This window comes from Cyanistes caeruleus, chromosome 5, assembly GCF_971803275.1.
Source record: "Cyanistes caeruleus chromosome 5, bCyaCae1.hap1.1, whole genome shotgun sequence".
Lineage (NCBI taxonomy): Eukaryota > Metazoa > Chordata > Aves > Passeriformes > Paridae > Cyanistes > Cyanistes caeruleus.
Window position 1 is genome coordinate 47,746,353 of NC_141705.1, and position 26,081 is coordinate 47,772,433.

At 40.0% G+C, this 26,081-nt stretch overlaps 3 protein-coding genes across 21 annotated transcripts in view; 1 reads left to right on the forward strand and 2 right to left on the reverse strand.

Annotated features, from left to right (window-relative positions):
• GSTCD (glutathione S-transferase C-terminal domain containing) overlaps positions 1 to 1,953 on the reverse strand; it is a 46,360-nt gene extending 44,407 nt beyond the window's left edge. The window contains exon 1 of one of the 11 annotated variants that reach the window (XM_086888309.1): positions 1,864 to 1,953. Coding sequence is in view for 1 of the 11 variants with exons in the window: in XM_086888302.1 (XP_086744428.1) it covers positions 1,334 to 1,619 (286 nt within the window). In the remaining 10 variants the exon portion in view is untranslated. Of the gene's footprint in view, positions 1 to 369 lie in introns of all 11 variants that reach the window. The other 10 variants (XM_086888308.1, XM_086888307.1, XM_086888310.1 and 7 more) reach the window with 10 other exon arrangements.
• INTS12 (integrator complex subunit 12) lies at positions 1,909 to 22,710 on the forward strand. Of its 3 annotated transcripts, none has more exons than XM_086888314.1 (7): positions 1,909 to 2,045; positions 8,069 to 8,270; positions 10,122 to 10,268; positions 10,795 to 10,982; positions 14,716 to 14,875; positions 16,160 to 16,312; positions 18,134 to 22,710. In XM_086888314.1, the coding sequence occupies exons 2-7, from the start codon at positions 8,115 to 8,117 to the stop codon at positions 18,713 to 18,715; spliced, it is 1,386 nt and encodes a 461-aa protein (XP_086744440.1). In that variant the 5' UTR covers positions 1,909 to 2,045; positions 8,069 to 8,114; the 3' UTR covers positions 18,716 to 22,710. The 3 variants fall into 3 exon arrangements, with proteins under 3 accessions (XP_086744440.1, XP_023780459.2, XP_023780458.2); XM_023924691.2 differs by having other exon boundaries at positions 1,958 to 2,045; positions 8,107 to 8,270; XM_023924690.2 differs by lacking the exon at positions 1,909 to 2,045 and adding an exon at positions 2,220 to 2,762 and having other exon boundaries at positions 8,107 to 8,270.
• The window catches only part of ARHGEF38 (Rho guanine nucleotide exchange factor 38), a 50,780-nt gene continuing 46,482 nt past the window's right edge, over positions 21,784 to 26,081 (reverse strand). For all 7 annotated transcript variants that reach the window (XM_086888300.1, XM_023924688.2, XM_086888297.1 and 4 more), the window contains exon 14: positions 21,784 to 25,498. In XM_086888300.1, coding sequence (XP_086744426.1) covers positions 25,313 to 25,498 — 186 coding nt within the window. In that variant the 3' untranslated portion in view covers positions 21,784 to 25,312. The remainder of the gene's footprint in view (positions 25,499 to 26,081) is intronic.

Below are 26,081 nucleotides of genomic sequence, written 5' to 3' on the forward strand. Positions count from 1 at the left end.
TTTGAATTGTTAATTACTGCAAAAATCTCTATGTCCCCGCAACACGCCAGTAACAACATCTCACAGACTTCCCTCTCAAAGTGCCTTGCAAGGTGGAAGTTTCCTGTGTTGCTGTTACACATGTGAAAAACCAAAAGCACAAAGAGAATTTTTAGTTCAGTGTCACACTGGAAGTCTGTCCTAGGGCAACCCAGAAATTTGGACATTTTTCCTTAAGGGCTTTGCTGTTTGGTTGGTTGTGAGATTTTGGGGTTTTTTAAGGTCAGCCTGTGACAACAGAAACTACAGTCAGGCTAAACTTATTCTCAAATCTCACAGTAGAGAAACCAAAATGATCTGTCCAGGAGTTCTGTCTATAAGTGACTTTACCTCTCTTTCCTCATTGCTTCCTGTGAGAAGAAAGGCCTTCTTAAATCATCACATCAACCAAGCTGCACAGAATTACACTGCCACACCCTACCCCTCGCCGGTATTTTACTTCCAAGAATTCCTCCCAACATTTTGTCTCTAAGCATTGACATTATAAAGCCACTTCCTATATTTTTTGTTTCCAATACAGGTGCTTTTCTACACTGTTTTGGCTCTGTAGAGTCTATATTCCTTGCAGATTTATGCACAGATTTTCAATTCAAAGACATAACAGGCTACTGGGTTTCCCATTCTCACTTAAGTATTTTCACATAACTACTACCTATCCATTAAATGTGTTTATTAATCCCTTGGCAGCTCACTGAGACAAAAGCAGACACAGACATCCACAGTAAAATGAAATGTGCAACACAGAATTAACCAAACCTAATAAGACATTGCACTGTTTGCTCACAGTATTTTTTCCCAGCACATTTTTTCTCTAATAAGACCATAAATTCTGTGGGAAGAGATGGATTTTTATTCTATTGGCCATATTTACAGTAGCCACTGTTTGAAAGAGTGAAAATGAAAAGTGATGATCAATACAGGATTTGCACCATAACTCAAAAGACAAAGATAAATAATGTTGCCTACCTTTGGTATAAAAGACACCTACTTAAAAATTATAACTATTATGTTAGTGTAACTTTCACCAACTGTACATTTTCTCTTCTCTTTCAACATGCACTAAACAACACTTAAATTAGTTTCACTCAGCTGCCCTGTTAACAACGTAGTAAAGAAAACCGCTGCTTTAAAAACAATTGTTTCCCATAAAAACTAAAGACAAATAAGTACATAAACTAGTCCCTGAAAAAGATCCCATTCATTTGTTGATTACTAAAACGTCACTTTTGTTAAGCAGGCGCGTTAGCATTTGAGAAATGCTTAATATAATGCCATTTAAAAACGTGGCAAATACTTAACATAGTGCAAAGTATTATTTGTGCTTTAAGCCACATAACTCGAGAGCCTGGAGTTATATTTCTATCCAAGACGATCCATTTACAGGATGCGTTCAGGGCCACCCCTGCACCCTCAGGGAGCCCTAAGGGAAGCACAGAAGAGCTTCGGAGCCGAGCTTCAGGCCGGTCTACGAATAAAGTCAAAGGTGTGGACGGTTCCGGAGCCAGACTCGGGCGGGCCGTGAGGGACAGAGCCGGGCCGTGAGGGACAGAGCCGGGCCATGTGGGACAGAGCCGGGCCATGTGGGACAGACCCGGGCCATGAGGGACAGAGCCAGGCCAGACTCAGGACGGCAGCACACACCTGAGCCCGGCCACTGCAGAGAGCGGCAGCACCGAACCACAACTCCCTCGCAGACCCGCTCCCTAAAGCCTCTGCTCCCAGCTGCTCCCGGCGCCCAGGCAGCGCTGCCAAACCAGCCCCAGGACTTTGTCGCCACCACCGCCTTCCCTTTATCCCGCCTTTTCTCCTGCTCCTTTTCCTTACCCCGGCCCGGCCGCTTCCGCCCCGGCTCCGCCCCTTCCTGCGCCGCCCCGGGCCGCGAACGCCGCCCGGAACTGCCGCCCGCGGCCCGCGCTGCGCGGGGGAACTGAGGTGGCGGCGCACCCGCCGGTGCGCCTTCCTCCTCCTCCTCCTCCTCCTCCTCCTCCTCCTCCTCCTCGGCTCCGGTAAGACACCAGCGGGTGGTTCTGCGGGGCCTGGAAGGGGGGGCTTGGGAGGAGGGAGAGAGGATCGGGAAGAGGAAATTTGGGGTAGGAAGGGGGAAGGAAGAGTGAGGTGGGGAGGAAATAGCGATTGGGAGGATGAAGGAAGAGGGAGCTGAGGGAGGGGAGAGGGGGTTTGGAACAGGAAGAGGGAATTTCGGGGTTGGGAGGGGAAAAGGGGTTTGGGAGGAGGCAAAGGGGGGTTGTGAGGGGAGAGGAAAAGGGAAATTGGGAGAGGGCAGAGGGGTCTGGGGAAGACAAAAATAATTTGAGAGGGGGGAGGAAGAGCGGATTTGGGGAGAGAATAAAGAGGTTGGAGAGGACAGTAAGGGTAAGTTTGGGTGGGAGAAACAAGGTGTTTGGCAGGAGGGAGGAGGACGGGAGCCCTCAGGCACACTTGGCGGCCCTTTCCCTCGGAGCCGGGTGAGCTTTGGGTGTCCTGCGGTGCCGGCAGGGCCCGGCGGGAGCGGCTGTCCCTGTGGGATGCGATGGTGCCAAGGAACAGCCCGGCCTGGGCACACGGGCACGCCCGCAGCAGCGGCCCTGAGGAAGTCTGTGCGGGGCAGTAATGGTTGTAGGAGGGTGGTGTTTTACTCTCTTGAGCATTCTGAAGTGTTACTTTTAGTTGGGAGGCCTTCTCTTCGTTCCTAAAAAGAAGTCCCAGGGAGAAGTTTGCGGCAAGTAGGTTGCAGAGGGTCACGTCGTGGCTTTGGCGTAACTGTTTGAAATTAGTTTTTAACTAAAAGATTGCTTCTGTCTTTGAGAAATTACCAGGAGGATGATACCCAGGAATTTGTACACTTACTAAGTTTCAGTGTAGACATTGAATAAGGCAAAGGTGAAAGCAGTAGTGGAAGTGTACTCCATTTACCAGTGGCATAAGCCAATGAGCAGTGACGTGTTGAAACATCTTCGGTCCATTTTATGCAGAATATTGAAGCTCAGGATATCAGGGCTTAGCAAATCTCAGTTGTGCAAGTACAATTATCACAGAATGTCCTGAGTTGAAAGAGAGTCACAAGGATCATTGTGCCACTTATCAGGTAAAGGATTCACAAGGAATAATATGTCACCACTGCTGCATGGAACAAACATGTTAGTGACAGCAGACGTAGATAAAGGTCAAATAGTTGGTGTCTTCTTTGCCACAGATTTGACCTGTAAGGTCTCACAAGGCCTTTTGCCACAAGGCAGAGCGTAAGGAGAGGAGGAACTACAAGTTGTGAGAGAGGATTGAAGCAGGATTGTTTCCCTGATAAGTCCATGGGCCCAGGTATACTACATTAAAGGGTGCCAACAACTGACAGGGTCTTCACAAAGCTGCTTTCTGTCATCTTTAAAAGGCCATGAGATTGGGGAAGATCCCAAAGACTGGAGAAAGGCAAACCTTATGCTTATCTTCATGAAGGGCAAGAAGGACAAGCAAGAGAACTACAGACTGGTCAGCCTCATTCCTTCCTCCTGTGTAAGGATCATGGAGGAAGCCATTTGTGGCAAAAGAAGGAACAGGTAGAAACTGGGAAGAGCCAGATCTACCTAGGATAAATCATGTCTGATCATTTGGCTTGCCTTCTGTGACTAAACAGCTAGATCTGAAGATGGAGGGAGTGTTGGATACCATCTGCTGTGGGCTTAGGGGGATATAATGGAAGCTTTAATTCACCTGAGGACATTATTGGAAAGAAAGAGCCAGTCTTTGTACTCACATGCACAATGGGAGAATGAGAGAAAGCACAAGTTAAAACCTCCAACTCAAAGCAAGGAAATGAGGACTGAAGCATTGGGACAGCTTGCCCAGAAAGATTTTTGCATTCCTGTTTTTGGAGATTTTTAGGATGCAACTGGAAAAGTCCTGAGCAAGCTGGTCTGAATTCAGTGCTGACTTTGCATTGAACAGGAGGTTGTATAGGGTGACCATGTGAGGTCCCTTCCACAGGGAATGATTCTGTTATTCTTAAATAATTCACTGTTTCTGTGGAGAAAACAGCAAATACAGGGCATTGGTGTAATTTTTAAAATATTGGATAAACTGGTTACAGTGATATTGATTGGAATACTAATTTAAAAGTACATTATAAAATATGTTGTAGAATAGAACGTAAAATTAAGGATGCCAGTACTAGTAACTCCATAGCAGGGGATCTTATTCGTGTCTTAAAAGATTCTTTGAAGAAGATGACAAGGAAATTAGAACTGATTAATACAATTGTTCTCATTAATACAGTTATCCAGACTATTGAAGTGCGTGAGTTTTGAAATGTCCCTTGTGGAAAGTAACTGAGAAATTATGCTGTCATAAATCAAGTGCTGATTAAGATACTGTAGCAAAAACTGAAAATAGAAGTTCATTTTTTCCTGCTGTTAAGATTTTTCTTGATCTACTTTCTTAAGACTCATCAGATCTGAAAGTGACCTGGAAGAGGCATTATTGGTAAATAAGAAAAATCTGCCTCTGTCACTGTTAGTAGATATAGTCAGGAAAAGGGTAAATTCTGAGGAACAAAAGGATCCAAAAGGACAGGAACAAGTGAATTGATTTTATGGTGGCAAGTGAAAAACCATGCAGTGAGTGTGTTGGAAGGAATTATAAGCTGTTGATTCATGTGACTGTGTTTTAAGGTAGCTGCTACAGATTGTGAAGATAACTGAAAAGGATATGTGAGTGAAAGGCCTTTTAATTATCAGGGGCAGTAAAAAGTAAAAATATTGATGAGTCTATAAAAGGATGACATAATAGCAGAAGTCTATAATAGCATTGCATAATAAATAATAAATAGAAGATGTGTACTTTTTTGGAAAAACGTCTTTAGTAGTACACCTGCCTCAGAAAATAATAGGAATAGGAGCTCAGATGATTGAAAAGATGACCATATCTTAAAATGTAATGGAAGTAGATTTGTTTAGCTGCAAGGTATGATGAATAAGATAATACATAAGAAGGAATGCAAAATAGTAGGTGGCAAATAAATGAAAAAAGAAGAGGACTCCTACACACTATAAATCTTACAAATCTTAAATTGGTAGACCACATACTCTGTAGAATGCACAGTTGATTGTATTTGGCAGAAGACAATACTATATTCAAGAAATGAAAGAATCCAAAACTTCTTGGATGTTTTAAGAATAACAACTCACTGATTAACATCTATGTTTCCCCATGGATTTAATTAGAACAGTCCAACTTAGGAGGTAACAGAGACCCAAGCTGAGAAAGGTGCTTTTAGGATTAGGCTGATGGGTGAATGCTGGGTTGCAAGAGGGTGTGCTTGCTTGGTGCAAAACCTGTTCTGCTCAGGGTTCAAGGGTTTCAACACAGCCCTCTGATCTCACAGCTGCATTATCAGTCTAATACAGAAAAGGCAGTGTCACACACTCACTCTTTTCCAAACAGCATTTGAATTAGTTCCTGTACAAAGATTCCACTTCAAGAAGAAAGTCAAGGAGGTCTGTCTTGCAGAATAGCCTATGGCATCATCATTGAAACAATCTGCTGTCCTTGTCTCAAAACTGTCATGTTGCTGTATGCTGACTTGACTGCCAGAGAAGCAGTTTGTGAATTAACACATGAATGACTGAAATTGGATCTTAGGTTTCTATGTGTCAAACCACTGTTTGATGCTTAAAAATGGTTTGATCTGCAAACATCTGGAAAGGGCCACTACCAAAAGCAATAATTTGCCTTTTGGACCAGAACAGACATTGTTAGTAGCCTGGTTGGCAGCAGTGTTATTATGGTCCCATAAGGAGAGCATAATTATCAATTTGCTTTTTTCAGATGTGGCTATTTTTAGGACAGTTATTGATGTGTTCATCATTCCACTGAATATACTTCCCTTCTCTAACTCACTAATAGATATTTTTTTTTTATTTGAAAATACATGCCTAAACTGAGCATACTTGAGCTGCTTACTAAGACCAGTTTCCTCTCTTTGCATGAGAAATTTCTTGTGATATGTTAGTCATAACTGTAGTAGCCTAGGACATTATAATTGTCCTCAAGAACAGAGAAAGAATTGCTGCAATTACATAGCAAATAAAAGAATAAATATGGAGAACCCTTTTGAAATTTGGGGTTTAATAGTTCCTTTCAATATAAGTCTATAAAAAGCTAGAGCTAGAAACAAATCTGGGAAGTGTTACCTTCAGAGAGATGAAAATTGAATTAGCTTTACATTTGTTCTCTAAATATTAGAGAATGGCTGTGAATGACTGTTGAAGCTGCCTGTTTTTCACATACACAGGTATATATTCCTAGTAGAATTCCTCTCTCCCTCAAAGAACTTAAAGGGGTTTTTTTTTAATAGGGAGTTCTACAAAATTTCTGAAATTAGTGTTTAGATTCTACAATTTTTAAACAGAGGTTTTAGCAGAGTCCTGGTTTAAGAGTATGGGGTAGTGACACTTGGAAGGCATGTTCACAGAACAAAGGAATGTGGAACATAATCTATCCACAGATCTCAAGAGCAGCCTGAACATTTATCAGAGGTAGATACATAAAGAAAAGAGGGCATGTGCTTTCTGTGCTCTGTGAATTCACTTTCTGTAGTCATCAGAGAGAAACTGAATTGCTGGGACAGGGCTTGCACTGCAGTCTGTGCTTGATCATTGATACAGCTGAGTAGATGGTGTGTAGCACTTCCTGGCAGAAGTTCTGTGGCCACCAGAAAATGATTTGTCAAGTAGCAAAGATTAAGGAAGAGAGAAGAGGCTATTGAAGAGGTTTCTTAACTCTCTGCTGGGTCCATTGATAAAATCCCTATGAAGTTCTGTAGGTTGAACTCCTTGATGATCTCAGTCAAGCGATTCTCTGGTGTCTCGTGAAAGCTCAGCATGAGATAAAGGTTCCTGGGGGCTTGTAGGCAAGCGTTGAGGGAGCAGCCTGCCAGTGCTGGTGTTTTGGCCAGAGACGTAAAAGTTCACTGCCATGAATATCAAAAGGAATTCATCAGACAAAACCTTGGAAGCTTTTGCTGAAAATGCTGTCCATACAGTGCTTTTGATGAAAGAACTGATGAAAGGCTTTTCAAGAATGTCTTCTAGATTATTGGGTAAAAACCCAAACCCACAAACATCCTGATGTGTTTAAAATGAGATTTAAAGGGATTATTAAAAATAACACTTCTCATACATTTTTAGAAAAGTTCAGGAAAGTTCCCATGTTATTTCTTAAATTATTAATTGTCATTTACTGATTTAAGTTAGGTATCTATCTTTGTAGGAAAAATTTCTGGTGTAAATGCTATTCCTTAGAGTTTTTTAAGGAAATTAACACAGAATGCTCCAGAGTGCAGGAATGTATTGCTATGAGGCAAACAATTTTTTAAAGTCTTTGTAACATCTTTCTCAGTTTATTCCATTTCCATGGACACTGTGGTATCTGGCAGCTTTGGATAGTCATTATCTGACATGACACTTAGACTGTCACATGAGTATGTGGATAACACACAATCTGAATTATAAATTTTTTTCACGGCTTCAGCTAAATTTTAAAACGTATTTTTCAGCTATTTTATATATATAAAAAATATACTATCTGTATATCTTGAGCTGTTGTTTTCAGAAGTTTCAAAAGTTAATTTTTCTAAAAGTAAGATTTTTCCTGGTTGCTCTTAAATGATCAATGAGTTCGAAATCACTGTATGTGCAAAACATGTTAAGGAGAAGAGTGGTAATTTCTTGAAGTTAATATTTATTTTGCATACTTTTCAATATTTTTATATATTAAATACCAAGAATATGATTTTTTTTTCATTTACATAAGTATGGTGAGTTTAATTTCTGAATATCATATATGCCAAAGAATGAATTTGGCATTTCAGATGTCCAGGTGTATTCTAAGTTCTGCAGCCCTGAAGTTCACAGTCATCTTCTAATGATAATTAATTCACATATAATCCTTGCTGTGGTTTAATATAATTTCATATTAAAAAGAAAGGAAATCTTCTATTTGTCACATGTTGTTTGAATTATGCTGCATGTAAATAAAGTTGTCATTGTTTTTCTTTTCTTTTAACTCCTGTTGAAGATACAACTATGGCTGCTACAGTGAACTTGGAGCTGGATCCCATTTTTCTGAAAGCCCTGGGCTTTTTGCACTCAAAGAGTAAGGACTCTGCTGAAAAGCTGAAAGCACTTCTTGACGAGTCGTTGGCCAGAGGAACTGACTCAAGCTACCGTCCCTCTCAGAAGGTACTGGTGTCAGGGAGCATGACTCCTTTTTGTGTGCCTTAATAAAGCTCCTGCTATTCCTGGTTCCTCTTTTACAGCTGAAAAGTTAAAAGAGAATCAGAAGTTGACGAAAAAGATAAAGTAATTATGGGATGTTCATATTCATCATTCCCCTTTCCTTACAACATAATCCATTCAATTAATAGAAGTTAATGTGGAAAAAAAAAATCTCTTTACCATGTTGATGTACCAAGACTTAAAAGAGGTATTCAGCATTTTATCAGACATGCTGTGGAAGGTGCACCCAAACTTAGGTATTTCTGCAGTTACATTTCAGAGCTAAAAGGCCTTTAAAATATAGATTAGCTTTGCCACAGATAAATAAGAAGCAAAATAAGCTATTTACCAGTAAAGCTGTATCTCTTTCCATGAAATTCTGTTGATGAAGTCATATGAAAAAAACACCCAATGGTTCAAAGCAGAAATGATTTGCAGGCTGAAACCATTGCTGTCCAATGACAAACGTTACTTTTCATCTACTGAAAATCACTGAACACCTGCTAGAGAGAATATTTGACTCTGAGATGAGCGTATGGAAATAGCCAAAAGGGGACATCCTCATGCTGCTGTGTATTGCCATATGGATAATGAGGTCTTGTTCTCCCCTAGGATGCCTGCAAGTCAGCCTGCTGTGTTCTAATGATGGTCTGTATGCTGATAAATTTGCAATATTTCATTTCTACACGGTTCCAAATAACTAAAAGGCGCTAGTACTGCTCAACATACATCATGCTTTACTGTGTGGTCTAAATCCTTTCTGTTCATCTTGTTAACTCCCTGAAACCTAGCATGGGTCTCAAAGCTCTCAGATGCCCTTGGTGTCAGAGCTCAGAGAAGCAATGTGCGGTTTAAAGAGGAAGCAGGGAGCAGAATAACAGTGCAAAGAGGTTTGGGAAGCCAATTCTAATAACAGCTTGGCTGGCAGTCACCTGCCCTCAGGTGAAACTGAGGCTCAGGCCAGAGGAAGAAATTTTTCATTCTCTTCTTTTCAGTCTGTCTCCAATATCAGCAGGACTGCAATGGTCAGAAATGAAAAAAAAAGTACAAGAATTCCTTTTCTTGCATTTGCAGGCTGCAGGGCTAATTTGTGGTTGATCATGAAATCCAAGAAGAGAGTAAGGGAGCACAGGATTACCACAGTCGAGTCAATGAACTTTGGAGGGCTGAATCTCAGGCCTTAGGACCTGTCCAAGTATACAGTACAGAATTGCTCCCATCTTACCATCTGGGAGAGGGTACCTTACTCGTGCCCATCATTTGCAGGCTCTCCTGGTTTTCCGTTTGCTGGCATTAAAGTGTCATTAATGAGAACCATTGATTTCTGTTGGGATATAAATGTATTAATCTGATAGATGAATGTGGACTGAGATTAAGAGAAGGTCAGTATTTCTCTCTGTAAAGGAGTGAAGTACTGATGTCTGGTTACATTGTTTGTCAGCTTGTTTTTAGCTTATACTGAATTTTGTCCTCAGAACTATCTAAAAATTTGTGCTCATTACCTCTTTGAATTTTAAGAGCAGAAATGTCTCCTTTTTAATTAATGTTCCAAAGAGGATCTGTGTTTGGAAAAGGAGCACCTTCTCCTCAGAAAGGTGAGTGGTAAGGGAAGATTTTATTAAATCTCTGTGATTTAAGCACTAGTTTGTTGATGTGATATGATAATATTTCAAGAAATGTTTTTTTTAAAAAGTGTACATATAGATGATCAGTGTTGTATGGTATATTGTTTGCCTGTCCTGTTATCTTACTAATTGCAAATTAGGTAGGAACTCAGTTGCAGAATTTAGCTTCAATTTTTTTTTCTGTTTCCAGGAAGTAGAGCAACCAAAAGTATCTGTCACCAAACCCATTAAGCAAGAGCCTAAAGCTTCATCCAGTTTGCCTTCTGGCAACAACAACGGCAAGCCCACTGCATCAGAAAAGGTGAAAAAAGAAACAGAAAAGAGATCTGCAGATAAAGTAAGTTGGTTTTGTTCTCTGGTGAAATAACTTGGTTAATAAACTTTAAGATGTTTTAGACAAAAGCTCCCCTTTTCAACTCATGGTGCAGCCTGTGAGCTGCATTAGCCAGTTATGTTGCCATTTAGGCAGTCTAATAAATGTCTTCTTGAAATTATGCTGTGATTATTTTCCCTGCCCATTCCCTCCCAACCTGGGGAGGCTGGACTTAAGGGATGCCTTCCAAACCATTCTGTGTTTTAAAACCTAAGAGATGATCTCATAAGAGATTACTTAAACGTAGCAAGTTGAAATGTAATATTCCCAAAGCTTTCTCAAGGATTTTGAGGTGAAGTGTGAAAAGGAGACTTGAGCTGCTAGTTCACAAATACTTTGAAGAAAATATGCAATTAAAGAAAATACACTAGTGTGTATGCTGTGTAAAATACACCTTCTTATACCGCTAATCTAACTGTTCCATTTTAACTCATTTTTATGATCTGTTAGCTTGTTGCATTTTCATATTCTCTGTGTGTGTGTTTAATAGACAAAAGGGGATCCTGCTGAAGGAGCTGATGCACCAAAGAAGCCCAGAGTAGAGAAACAAGAGGCTCGTTCCTCTCCTATTACAGTTCAGACGAGCAAAGATTTGTCCATGCCTGATTTGTCTAGCTTTGAGGAAACCAGTGCTGATGACTTTGCCATGGAAATGGGATTAGCCTGTGTTGTTTGCAGGTAAGTCAAACGTTGCTTCATTCCACCTAGGTGTAGTTACCTTTTTTTTAATTGTGTACCATTGAGTTAATGCTTCTCATAGTTTTTATTCCAGAAATCATTTAATCACTTAGTATCCAAAATTGATAATACATTTAAGGCTCCTTCATGAATAAGAATGGTTTCTTGAAAATGGAACCTTTAGAGGGTGAACCAGCTTTTCTTCTGCAGGAAAGCATAAGTGAAAAATAAAACTAGATATGATGCAAAACCCATCATGACAAACACAGTTTACAGTTATTGGAAAACAAAATACTGATGGCTAGTGATAAGCATTTTTTAAAAATCATTTCTCATCTGAAAGCACTTTTAGGTGGTATTAGTATGAGATCTGTATGTGTTGCTCTTCTTTGCCTAATCATTTGACATTAGTTTATACATAGCCATATTTTATCAGCATATATATCTTGCATGAAGACAGGTTGTTTTTACGTTCCAGTAAGGGCTCTAAAACTGGACTTCATTAACATGGTACTAGCATTACATTTAGTGTTAACAGATGTATAAAATACTTTTGAATAACCACCCTTGGATCAAATCACTCGCATCAGGATTTTGTTTCACAGATCATTTATATCCTTGTTAGGCTCCCACTGCTGCCAAAAGGAGCAGTTTGGCTCTCCAGTTGTGCCTCCTTCCCTGGACTATTTAGGGGGATATATTGCCAGTACAGTTTGTGATCAACTGAATCAGCCCCTGGATCAGCTCTCCACATGGATTTTTCAGTAGGTTTGGATTTCAGTCAGCTCAGTAAGAGTAAATGCTTATGCTGGCGCATGTGTGGATGCAGGAGTGTAGGGGCAGGACAGAGAAGAGGGACAGGCCTTTTGGCAGCAGTATGTAATTTAGCTCAGCTTGAGTCAGTTGGAAAACGCTGCCTTGTAATTCTTTCATCATTTCTGTGGTCATTCCTGTTGTGAAGATACAGAAGTGTTGTCAGTGCACAGAGGATAAATTTCTGTAGTTACAGCTGATTATGCTGGTGACCAGTTGGGGACTGATGGGATTTCATATTCAGTGTTAGCTCAAATACTTACTTTCTTATAGACATTGACAAAGGAAGAAGTATATAAATACATGAATGTTACCTTTTTTCCTGCAAATTCCATTTTTGCTGTCTCTTAAAAGAGGCAAAGCCCCTTTTGTAGCCCCTATCATAGCCCATTCAGTGCTATGTTAAAATGCTACTAAAAATAGTAAGGTATTACCTTATTTGGCAGGAGGGGGTAATGAAGTTTTGTTTTGACAGTCTTGACCTGCTGTGGATGATTAATTCTGTGTCTTCCCTGGCAAAGAGAAACACTTGCAGGCATAATGAGAAGTGCCTGCAAAGCAAAGAAGCTGAAGACAGAAAATGCAGCTCCTGTGCCCACTGTAGCCAAGACTTTGAAAAGCACAGGCCAGATACATGTTTCCATTAGCTGTTCAACAATCCCTGTTTAGCCTGGCTGCTGAAGGCTTTGCTTCTACCAGTTTATGGTCACCAGCTCCAGTGTTCTTGCAAAAGATGTATCTACCCTGGTTAACCAAAATATCTCTGATGCCAGACAGAGGGAGAAGCACTGCCGGGAAGGAACAACTCATCAGAGAGGGAGTGGCGACAGTGACCCCAACACTCTGGATTATTTCCATTTTGTATGGAATCTGCTGAAACTGATGTCACATAGTTGTCTGTCTCCAGCTCACACTGGACTGGATGTTTTTCAGAGGATTTGTGCTTTAAAGTTCTGAATCCAGCTCATGGTCAGACAGTATTCCTCTATTTATTGCTTGCTTTCAAAATATGCACCCTCTTTGGGTGAGCCAAAATAATAACATCCTGTACATTTTTAAAATTACATCTTTTAATGACTCAGTTATTCAAACAGTTGTGAATGAAAACATGTCAAATTGTAGAGTAGGTGGAGTTCATAGCACAAGAGTTTATACTTATATATGCTTAAGAAGACAAGCTAGCAAGAACCCAGCTCGGGGTTCACAAATGCAAAAAAGTGCTTTTGGATGTTAACTAATCCTTTTTATACATGTGAAAACTAAAACAGAGGCATGAAATGTTTCTCCAAGATTTTCAAAGTGTCAAATATATTTTCAGTGATTAGGAGTAATTAATGTTGATACCTTGGTGTTTACCTTCTATATCAAGTTAGTTGTTCTTTTTCACTAAGTTAGGCATAAGGAGTATGCTTAAAAACAACTTCATCCTCTCCAGTACCTGTAGGCCTTGGAAAAACAGGACAACTCACCAGTTATGGAGGCTCCTCACTGGCTTCTCAGTTGTACAAAGAGGAAATAATACATGCAGTTTGTAGATAATAGCGAAGCTTTCCTCCCCAAAAAAATATTTTTAAAGGACTGGTTTGGAAATGACAACCTAGTTTTCTATTAATACTTGTTTGGTTGGTTTTTGAAGGTAAAAAATCATTAGGTTTGTTTCATAGCTATAATTTAAAAGTAAGTGGTTTAACTTGTTTCCAAGCATGAAGAGTTCATGGGTTTTCAATCAATCGAGCATTGGTTTCTGTAATTTTAAAATAGGGTGAATCTCCTTCCTTGAGACTATTTGTTCTGATCCAGTTTGTTCAGGAATAAAAAACAAGCAAAACATCTTTTGAGTATCCTGAATGTAAAATAATGGACCCTAGAACTTCAGAAAGGTTTCCCCCTCTGTTTTTAGGTAGCCTGTTTAAAAGAGAATTCTTTCTTAGAAAATGTTCCAGTACTTACATGGACAATACCTTCAGATTTTGTTTTTCGGTTATATAAAAAAATAAGGGATTACCTTTCCCCATGTATCTACAAATAGAGTTTCCATGGTTACCTGGGTACCTGCTCCTCAGGGATATGAGCAAAAGCAGCTTAGCAATTAAATAGCTTGATTTGTCATCTGAAAGAAGGAATCATTAGGAAAATGGTATTTGGGTAATTCACAGGCAGACTCCCAGCCATATATATATCACTAATGTGTCATTTATACAGCATGATTACTTTCAGCAAGAGCCACGCAAAATGAGACCCTCATCACCAGCTTGCATGTTTGCTTCAAGGCAGGACTGCACAATTAATCCTTTCTATTCCATCTCTCCGTGATTCTGGTATTATCTCAAATTCCACGTGTCTGTTTATGTGGTCGGGACCAGAGGCATGGCTAATAAAACATCTTCAAAGTAGCACAGAGCTTGGATGATGATGCTTTTAAATCCTGCAGCAGAAAGTACTCCTGCATGCTTGTCATTGAGAAATTATTTGTTCTTGAACTGTATTGCTCTACAGCTGTCAGCAAAGTTACCCAAATGGAGACTAGGCCCTCATATGCTATTATAATGAGGAAGTTGTAATTGGTATACTGTGATGTATCCATAAAATGCCCAGGTGAACCAAAGTGAGCAAGACTTACATTTCTAACCTAAAAATCTAACAGGGAAATCAAGACTGTCATATAAACATGTTTAATGGAATGGAAGTCTTCAAATTTCTTGAAAGAAATTACCTTTAAAAATACCAATTTTCTAAAATATTAGTTAAGAAGAACTGATACAGGAAGAAAAGGAATACATTCTATTTGCCACAGGTAGAAGATATATGTGAAAGGAAAAATATTTTTATTTTTTATCTTAAGCTTTGCAAAATTTTCAACAATTGGATAATCCTCTAAGTGCTTTCTCCCATAATCTGTTCTTAACTATTTGCTCTGCAGGCAAATGACAGTTACTTTTGTGAATCAGCTAGTGGAGTGTCAGGAGTGCCATAATCTCTACCACCAGGATTGCCATAAACCTCAGGTGACAGACAAGGAAGTGAATGATCCTCGACTTGTCTGGTATTGTGCCCGCTGTACCAGGCAGATGAAGAGAATGGTAGGAGTCAGTTTTTTGTCTCGTGTGAGCACTATTTGAATACAGCAGGCTATTTCTACTGTGTGAAAATATTTCCTGGGTTAGACAAGTCTTAGGAAGCACATTGGAGAATCATTTTTCTCAGCAGTGCTTCCCTTGCTGCAGCTGTGGTTTTTAATGTGGCATCTCAAAGAGTATTCCGTAATGCACTTCTTAAACAAAGCTTTTTAAAAACCAGAAGGTGAGTGAAGAAGAGTGAAATAGGATTGTTTCCTGCTTGACAAGGAGAAAACAGCTGATACTCAGCTTTTAGTAATAGCCCTGCATTTTAAGTTTTCTTCTCAGCTTTGGATATGAATGGTTCTTTTCTTGTAGGACAAGACTGCAAGTTTCAATCTGACATGTTGAATGTTCTCAGGGTCACAGATAAACTCAGGATAGCACATTCCAGTTAAAAAAAAAAAAAACCCTGCATTTATTTTGATTTATATGCATGACTGAATAGTATCCTACCAGAATCCTACTCATCTCATTATGAGAAATAAGCATAAAGACAGCACCTTTGGGTGCATACAACATTAGTGACTTCAGTTCTAATGTTTTAAAATCACACCCAGAATAAAGAAAAATACAGCAGAAAATGTGTTTTGAAACTATTCTGCAATAACTTAGCAAGTGTTATCTGTTGAAATGGCTCCACTAAGAAACAAGGAAAGAAGGCAAAGTAAGATCCTGGCCTAGGATGTACCAACATTGACTGAAATACGTGATTATTCAGATGATCATCACGCCTTGAACTCAGAGGAGTGTTTGCTTGAGGTCAGTTCCTGCACAGTGCACAGGGTAGCCAATTTAGCCATTGAGCAGTTGCCTTCAATATGACCTTTCCTTTTTTTGTTTTGGCATGAATTCTGCCATTTTGCCTGCCACTTCTTAGCAGGCTTTTGCAGCCTACATCCCAGTACTGCTGGACTATGTCCTGTCTTTTGCAAGTTCACCTGTCTTTGCCTTATTTCTCTAAAGGCCCAGTGCTTTCCTGCTCTCCAAGTGTCAACACTGCCACTCTTTCCATGCTGAAATAGCAAGTTCTGTTCAGGATGCTATTTGGCTGGACTCTGTCCCCAGAACCATACCCAGGACATCTCCACATGCCCTATTGCCTCATTTCTCAGGGACCATTAAAGCTGAAATTGTAAAGGCTAGATTGCAATCTTAAAATGTTTGTGCTTTTTGTTAACAGTCAAAACAGTCCATGTTTTGTAGCCTGTAACTAATTCAGGGTGCTTTTTTCTACCACTTGCACAGGCTCAGAAGACACAAAAACCACCTCAAAAACCAGCTCCTGCAGTGGTTTCAGTTGCACCAGCTTTGAAGGATCCATTGGTCAAGAAACCAGAAATCAAGTTAAAACCTGAGACCCCACCAGCTTTTCTGGCATTCAAAAGAACAGAAGTCAAGGTAATGTAGTTTGAATTTACTAGAGGAAGAGTTTGTTTCACTGTACAGATAATAGTTTTTTTTACAATTAGACCAATCTTTTCACATAAGAACTATAATTGAAAATAGTTTCCTACACCATGTGGACTAAGTAGTACCACAGCATAGTGGGTTTGCATGAACGCTGAAAGAACAGGGAAAAAAATCTCACTTCACATGTGGATGCTCCATCCCTGGAAGTGTTGTTCAAGACCAGGCTGGGTGAGGCTCTGAGCAACCTGGTCTCATGGAAGGTGTCACTGCCTGTGCCAGGGGGGTTGGAATTAGATGATCTTTACAGTCCTTTCCACAACTTGAACCATTCTATGAGTCTATGAACTGTATAAAATGCATTATTTGCTCTCTCTAGTCAAGTAACTTCTGTGTATTTTGGCATTTGAAAGGCTTTTTCTCATGACAACAGTGGCCTTGACAGTGCTGAATTTACACTTGGATTTGATGATCTTGAAGGTCTTTTCTAGCCTAGATGGTTCTGTGATTCCATTGTAGGGAAAGTGTTGCTGACTCAGATTTAATTTTGGAGCTTCTTAAATATAATCTGATCAAGTGGGTGGCATCCCTGCCTGTGGTAGGAGGGTTGGAACGAGATGATCTTTAAGGTCCCTTCCTGCCCAAACCATTCTGTGATTCTGTGTTGCCCCATGTTTCTGTTTTTCCAAGTTAAAGTATTGTCAAAAGTTGGTCAAAGGTGGTAAACCAGAAGCAGTGTGATTGATAACAGAGCAGTCTTATAAAGCATGACCCTTTCTTAGGAAAACACAGCTTTAACTCAAAATCAAAGGAATTATTCATTTGCTCAAAGTTATGTTTGCCATTGCTCTGCCTGGATGCAAGCCATCATGAACACTAGGATGGGTATTGCTCTAGCATTTATGCTTGTGAATGACTTTCTTCACCTCAGCAGAGTTATTTATGTGCCTAAACAGGTTGTAAGACCTGGGGCCTGATTTCTTCCATCAACTTTACTATTTAAAAGCTGTCTGGGTATTCTATAAAAGGAGTATTACTTGAATAGAGAGGTATACTTTTTGTTTTGACTCTGCCATTTGGTCTAACTCTTGATTTAAATCAACATACCATCCTCACCTGAAGCCTGGGGATTTTAGGATTTAAGGTGTGGGAACTCAGTGTGGATAGCAGCACAGTGCTTTGCAGGCAAAGCAGCCCATGTTCGGAGAAAGTGTGTCTTTCACAGTACCTTAAGGGGAAGAGACTATATTTTTTTGGGAAGAGATATGAGAGATATCTTTATGGGAAGATAATTTTTTTTTTTATTCTATCTGTGCTACAAGCTGCTAAAAACCAGGAAGAAATGAAACAGTTTAGATACTGCTACTTTGACAGTAAGACTGTAATAAATGTAATACTTAATTGCTCAGTGTCTGATTTTTGTCTGAGCATCTGTCAGCTTGTTAAAAAGTGACACCTGCTAACAACAGTAAACAAATAAAATAAAAGGCAAGCCACCACCTTAAATATAATTCACAAATTTGTGCTTCTGTTGTTTATGGAGGGATCACAGGGCTGTGTGGTAGTCTGCTAAGTGTACAGAAGAAAGGGGAGAAAGGATATTATGTTCTATGTGCCTGGGAGATTAGAAGTTGGCTGCACCTGGCATCGTTTCCTGTTCTTGTTAGTACTTTTCAACCGTGGTGACCAGTGATGAAATATTGTCCACTGGGTGTTCCTGGGAAAAGAACTGAAACAGAGGCTCAGTGTGCTCCTGCTGTGATGTGTTACACAAATAGATGCTGCTATAATAAGAATGCTTATTTATTTTAGACCTCAGCGGCAGTTTCGGGGAACTCTGCCAGTACAAGCGTTTCCTCTTCAGCAACGAGTGGCCTTACAGGATGGGCTGCTTTTGCAGCCAAAACCTCCTCTGCCAACCCATCAACTGCCAAACTGGGATCGACAGCACAGAGTGCCAGCGGGAAACCTGCAGCTTCTTCAAATAACCAGAAACCCGTGGGTTTGTCAGGGCTGGCAACTTCAAAAACAGGACTGGGGGCCAAAATAGCTTCTGCCAACAACAGCACAAACCCCGTTCAGCTGAAGCCTCCCCCGCCGCTGACCCTGGGGAAGACGACGCTGAGCCGCTCGGTGAGCAGCGACAACGTGAGCAAGGCCGGGCTGCCCAGCCCCGGCAGCGCCGCCCCCGGCACCAGCAGCCAGGCCAGCGGCGGCAACGGCAGCGGCGGCTCCGCGGGGAACAGCGCGGGTGGCACCGGCAAAGCCGCGGCTGACACCGGCAACCAGCCGGCATCCCTCAAGGGCCCGACCTCGCAGGAATCCCAGCTCAACGCCATGAAAAGGCTACAAATGGTCAAGAAGAAAGCTGCTCAGAAGAAGCTCAAGAAGTAATCTGGCTGCTTGCTGATGTTTGTCGGTTGCGTTTCTGTGAGACAGTGCCGTCAGTGTTTTTCTTAAAATCCCCCAGGTGCTGGAGTGAAAGAGGTTAAATCAGGGAAGCCCAAACACTATGCTGTACAGAAGGTCAGACTTTAATAATTGTAATATTCCTTCTGCCTTTGCAAGTCTGGGAATTGAACACGTTAGAGGAATTCATTATTACGTGCTCCTGGTTTTGTAGCTCAAAGCACTGAAACTTGAAATTGTAAAAATTGGGTATTTTTTAATATTAAAACCCCCACATTTGTGTAGATACTTAATAAATTGAACTTGCTGAAACCATCGTTCTTAAATGTTAATAATAAAAGGATTATTAATAGGGGAAGTTATTGCCACTTTTCTTTTGACCCATATCCCAATACTTAAAATGCTTTAGATGTTCAAAGCTGTCTATATTGTGCAGAGCTTATTACCTCAAATTATAAAGCCTCAAATTATAAAGGGGAAAAAATACTTTCTTTTAATTTCAAAATTTCACTCTTCAACAACAGTGTATTTAAATTGAGATTTTTGGTTTGGCAGTTTGCTAAATTGGCCTATTTTGGTTTAATACAGTGAGAAACTTGAACTAAAAAGAACAGAAGAGAGTCAAAACTGTCTTCAAGTTTTCTTAAAATGTAGAGTACCATTGTGTATTTGAGAAGCATCAGGTACTCCAGCTCTCCATTCTTACCCCTGAGCTGTTCTTCTCAATTTATGCTCCCTCTCTTCATCCCAGAATTAGCTCAAGGTGGGCACTGGAAAATGACCTTGAGTCTTTCTCTCTGTGACCAGAATGTGGCAATTTCCCTCCATTCCTTCTGTAATGCGAGGAGCATCTCTAAACATGAAAACATCTTGGACTTCATTGGGTTGGCATGGCCAGTATTATTTTCCTCTTATCGTACTCTGATTTGATGGGTAATAAGTCACATTAATTTTCCCAAAGCTGAGTCTTGCTCACGATGGTAATTGGTGAGTGATTTCTCACTCCACTTATCTTGACCTTCAACTCTTCCATCTTTTATTTTCTCTGCCCCCCACCCAGCTGAGGAGGGGACTGCATGACAGGGCAGCTGGGGTGGGCACCTGTTCATGGTCAACCCACTACACAGACTGGCATAGGTAGGTGAAAGCTGCTGTTTTTCTTTGCCATCCTGCATTTTAAGTGTGTGTAAAGCTTGATACACGGCAGTCATTTCCCATACCTCATTTCCTTTCTCCACAATTAAGATTTAGGCTAAAGTTCCTTAAACAGCCAAAGGAATTGTTTCATTTACTCAGGATTGCCTCAGCTGCCTGGAGAATTTGCATATTTTTTCAGCTATTATTTCCTGTGGAGGGAAAAAAAGACAGGTTTTATCTTTGTAGTGCCTGCGGCTTCCAGGGCTGTGTAAAAATAACAGCATGAGGAGGAGGAATCCAGAACTTCTACTGCTTTTTGATCAGCCCATCCTTCTTCCTTTCCAGCACAGAGGGTTTTAATGGTAGCACAGTAGGAAAAGACAGTGACGCAGTTTCCATTAGCAAACAGAAGGCATAATTTCTTCCTAAGTGTTTTTCAGAAGACTGTTGCCTACACTAAGAAATAGTGTGAAGATAGACTCTCTAAATGGCCAAGTGCTCCTATGTGAAGTGTTCATTCCAGTAGTAAAACCTGCTCCCAGAGGAGTGTTCAAGGTGCTAGCTGCCTCTGTCTTACCTCTGAACATCCATAGGGCTTTGCTTGTGAGAGTGCAGGAGCTTAAATCTCAACTGCGCCGATTATTTTAGGTACCACCAATGGGGTGAACACGGGCAGGAAAATAATGATACTTGTTTTTAAACTGTGGTAGCTGATGCCATTTAGAATACTCCTGAGACCTGATTCAAGTGTGCCCTGATGTGTCTTTGCATCTATAACTCTGGCATGGATTCACTGTAGGGTCCCTTCATTCAGAATGAAATAAGTGATGCTGTGTGCTTTTTGTGCGTGCCACACTTTTCCCTCTGATAAGGCCAAGTCTGTCTGCACTTGTTGATAGCACTGCATTAACAAAATCTGCAATACAGGTACAGTTTGCATCAGCAAAAGACTTTCTTCCACTGTAACTTTCCCAGCTTCCTAAATGAAATACAAAGTCTTCTTCCATTGGTATAAAAATGTCAGTTAGGATTGTGACTCTTTGAAGTATTATATCAGAAAGGATTTATAGCACAGACCAGGACTTTTAAATTAAGTGTTTAGCTTGAGTATGTTAGATAGGCATTGCTGAAAAATAGAGAAGATTGAAGGGAACAGTTGCTTTCTGCTTTGATGTTATAGTTAGGATGGAATTAACAACTGTATTTTCAGGAAAACAGTCTGTTCTACAGGCTTGTTTGACTGAAGTCGTGTGTCAGGTTGAAGAATGTAGTGTAGGGCAGGAAGAAGGAATGCCCATCTGAATTTTGATAAGCATGCCTCTTATTTAGTAAAATAACTGGAGAAGAGTCTTGTGATTTTTCTGTCCCCAGACCACATTGCTCTGTGATTTACTATAAAAATAGCTACCTGACTTAAATGTTTTAGAAATTGGTGTAGTAGTATTTTACTTTCACTTAATGGCAGTTGATGTTTTTTTCATAGATGCCAAACTTCTGATACCCTCAGTAATGTGAAATGATAGGTCACTCTGGTTCCATGAGTGCTCCTTCTGGCTGGGCTACGGGATGCTGGTGATACCTGCATCTAAAAAGAAAGGTCTAACACAAGGCTCTGTGATTTACAGACTTTTATCCTACTACAGCTCATAGTGGTCACAATCTCAGGAGCAGCTGGAAAAGAACAGAGCTGTTCTGACATCTGGAACCTTGACATATTTTTCAACTTATTATTTTTGATAGTGCTTGAAAAGTTATAATGTAGTGATCAATAAGCTGGGATGCATCCTAGAAATGCAACATTTTATCTGAGGCAACTAACTATTTCCTGTGCTAACTTTGCAGGCAGATCTTGGATAGCATATAAAGGCCTTTGCTTCTGGAAAACATCATGTTTGAAAAATAAATAAGTACAAACATCTTACAAAAATAGATTTTTATTATTACAATAATTTAAAAGAAGATTTTTTAATTTTTTTTTACTATTTCTCATCAAACAATATTGTAATAGGAATTATCAGTAACAGATCTATGTGAAGGAGGATTATCATGGCTGTGTTTCCTAGTACAGGTGGTAGGTCCACTTCATCTATCTTCATTTTTAAAAGCTATCTTAAAATGACAGGAAAAGTATACTTTAGTGTTTGAGGGAGGTAATTACTCAGTGAAGCTTTCAAAGATGAAAAGCGAGGAGGAATAATTCTTCAATCTGTTTGCACTGGAAAGCTGAACCCTGCTCAAAGATCACAAGCGCCATCAGTCAGAGGGAAGATGGTGAAGCACAGAGGTGCCAGAGGTCAGAGCCTAGGAGGACTCTGCTGTGTACTGGCTTGGACATTTTCTGAGTTCCAGGTTATCAGTGGCAACACATAAAAATATTCCCTGAATGGAGAAGCACTTCAGTTTGAGTGGACCCAATCTTGGAAGTACTTGTACGTATTTATTGTCACAACAGCTCAAGTATGACGCACATTTGAACAAATGCAAGATCAATCCAGCAAACTGCAGCCTGTCCCTGCTTCAATCAAAATACATTAGTTTTGTCATTAATGAGAGTAAGAAAGCTCTTGGAATACTGTAACCTTCCCTACATTAAAAAGAATCCAGTGGCAAAACCATTGCATATTCTTACAAATTTCTCGAGCCCTAACACAGTTCAGTTTCTAGTATTTAAAGCACCGTCTTTACAAAAATGTGACTAAGCAAGTCTAATATGAATTGTTGTAAATCTCCTTAATTTGGAAGGCTTTAAATTCAAGGATCATCTTTTAATTTTCTGCAATTGCTGTTTGCATTCATCTGTTTGAAACAAAAATAAAAGTTCGCAATATATTCTTAATATCAAATGATAAAGGTTAACAATTTGAATTTCTGAAATGTTGTAAGCCAACCCACTGGGGTACCTAATTACGTACTTCTACTGGATCCCAAGTTATGAGGCTGTAATAGAGTTATATAATTATCCCACAATATAAAAATTATTATGGGTCCTAATCCTACACTAGGATTTCATTTGGCCTACTAGGAGTCCCCAGGTCCCCCAGAAATTCTATGAAATTTAGGTGGGCAGCTCCAGTGTGTTCATCCTTCATTCCTTGTTACATCAGGATCAGGATACCTAGCGAATATTTTGGAGAGCAGCATTTGAGTACGCTTTGAGACACCTTCACAGAGTCTGATTTTTCATGGGGAATGTACCTAACACTCAAAATCAGAGCTCTCCCTGTGACTCAAGCTGAGTTCTCAGTGCTAAGACTTAAGAAATTTTTTTTTTCCTGCCTCTTTGCCTTGATTAATTTCACTGTCTGAAATACAAAACTTCATCATTGTGCTTACATGACTGCATTAAGCCTATTAAGTACAATTCAGCCATTTCTAAAATTGTTTCAACTATTGCAAAGTATAGATAATCTCCAAATAAAATATTCTAAATTATAAAACAGAGCTGAAAACCTTGTGTGTATCTTCCTCATAATCTCAAAATATAAAAGCCAAAGCAGTAAAAGGGTAAGGGTGAGTCTTTCAGTCTGTTCTCTCAAGCTGATACTCCCCTCTGCACTCTATTTTCTTCATTTAACTAAATGTGAAACTTTCTGTAAAAGCTGCTAAATCCGTTCATAAAATTACTGAGAACCCTTTTTGTTTGCTATGGGGACAGCAAGATTTAAGTGCCTGAGGTGATGTACAATAAGACAAAATAATGCTCACTGGATAGCAGGAGTTCACAGAGGTTCCCACACCAGATTCTGTTTAGCTATCTCTGAGAACTCTAAAAGTTTCTCTATCATATGATTTAATCCAGCACAAATTTCAGGTTTAATCTCTGTGATCCCTTGCATTCAGTCTCTGAGTAAGACATACAACTTTTTCTACCCTTTTATGAAAGGAATCTGAAAATTGAGGACATTAAAGAAAATGAAAACATAGCAGAAACTATTGTGTGTAGCAACTGCCCAAACTTTTCTCATCCTTTCTTTGCTGACAGGTTATTTTCTATTACATCTCACTAAGCATTTTGAATAATTTCATCTTCAAACCCCATTCTTCAAACTATGGGAAGTAGACAAAAGCTTTAGAACAATTTCTGTATACCCTCCATCACCACCGCTGCCTGCCTGCAGCCCTTGATTTTAACAGTGTTGTCACTTTAGTCATCAGTACAAGCAATTATGCAATACAGAAAATACCTGACAGGAGTTTACTGTCAATTACACTGTTTGCAGCAGGCATAATCACCTTTTTGTTTCCTTCTTGCAGTGCTTTGCACCAAGTCTTTACTGTTCACTAGAGGACCTCAGCATTGCTGTAGTGAAGTACCTTGTGAGGAACACTCAGGTATCAATGAGAGTCACAAGGATGTGTTTTCTGTTTGCTGTCACCATTCAGTCTATCTTAAGTGCCAGGCACCAGCCTGACCTAGGAATCACTGCAGTCAATGAACCTAAAGAAACTTATTCACTAGATACTATGAATGATTGTCCTGGGGTGACCTGCATCTGACCTAAGGAATCAGAGATGCACTAAATATTCACTGAAAGGCACCACTTGACTTTTCTTCTTTCTATTTTCCTTTTTTTTTTTTTTTTTAACCAGTAAATTTCCCAAGGCTAACAACACAGGTTTCATTTCACTGCACTAAAGCAGCTAGTGTGGAGACATATGTGGATTTCAAACCTGGGGCACTTCCATATTGCTACAAACTGTTTCTACCATATGAAGCAGTTGTGTAATTCATTTGAAAATTATAACTTCTTTATGTCACAGTACCTGTTTCTAGTGTCTCCTCTTTTCCTTCCTGCATTTCCATATTTATCTAAACATACCTTCTTCTCTGGGACCAGTCACTGGTACCACCACATGTGGTATGTTTTAAGTTGAAATGTTTCCTTAAAAATTAAGCCCTTTTTCTTTTCCCAATCCAATAATCTCCAATGAGAAAAAAGGTTCTTCACAAAAGAGGCTGTGGATAAAAACAGACAATCAAAAAAGCTCAAGTTTTAAGAGGTGTCTGTGTTCACTGAGATAACAGTTCAGGAACAACCCAGCCTACAGTATCCCTGATGACTGAATTTGTCCTTTTTCAAGGCTAATTCCCTTCATCTTGAATATTATTTGCTAAATATCATGGAAGAAAAATGTAATTTCATCTGTGATTTGTACTTGTAGGCTGAGTCTTGATGTGTGACGCTTTGACAAAAGAGAAAATTATGGGGTAATAGAAAAGCAGGCTCTTCACCATGTTAATCGGAATCAGTCTTCCTGTTAAATGTTTCCTCCCTCAGGTCTTGACAAGGTGATGGCTTTTGGGGAATGGAGGTTCTCAGTATCATCTGTGTGCTGGATACCGTGGCTTCTGTCAATTGCTTGTGAGCTTGCTTTGCTTGCAGCAAACCTAACAGATGATTATTCTGTCTGCTTCAGAGTCTGGTTCAACAGGCCCTTCCCCTCCTAAGCATATGTCATCTTCCCTAGATAATTAGATGGTACATATCCCTTCTGACCTTTTGCTTCAGCTAGCCACCATTCCTTATTGCCATTCAGGTCGGAAAAGCGAAGTATCCTCACCCTCTGGTACTCCTGAAGGCTGAGTTCTTCATCACTTCTAGCTTGAAATGCATAAACAGCATAGAAGACCTGAAAAAGGAAAGTCACATAAACAAAAATCAGAACTGAGAAGTGTAGCCACATGTTACTGTGCAGCTGTGAATCAGTAGGAGTTCTGTATGCAGAAAACATGTTGTAACATGTACCAACCAGCCTTCAACTACATGGCCTGCAATTTATAGACAGGGCCAAAATAAAAAGTAAAATGGAAGCATCTGGGGAGCTCCACATGACGTACAAACCAAGCTCCAAGACCTCATCACCTTACACTGATAAGGTTTTCAGCTCACGCCGAGTGTCCATGGATTGGATGAAGAATTTTTCAGCAAGGTTTCCTCATGGAGAATCACCTTTCCTAAAGCTGCTGTACTCAAATGTGGCACATGGGTCATTTCTGTGCCTTGCTGATCAGCTTTTTTGTCAACAGTAAATTGAAAATTCCCCCAAACTGAGCTATTTTATAAGTTCCTGCTCCATATGAGAACCTTGAGGCATATGTGGGATGGGATAATGCAAGTGTGTCTTCTGTGACACAGGACTAAAATTCACAGTTAACTGATTGTCTTTCCTACCTCACAGCTATTTAAGAGCAGAGAATAATGAATTCCTATGT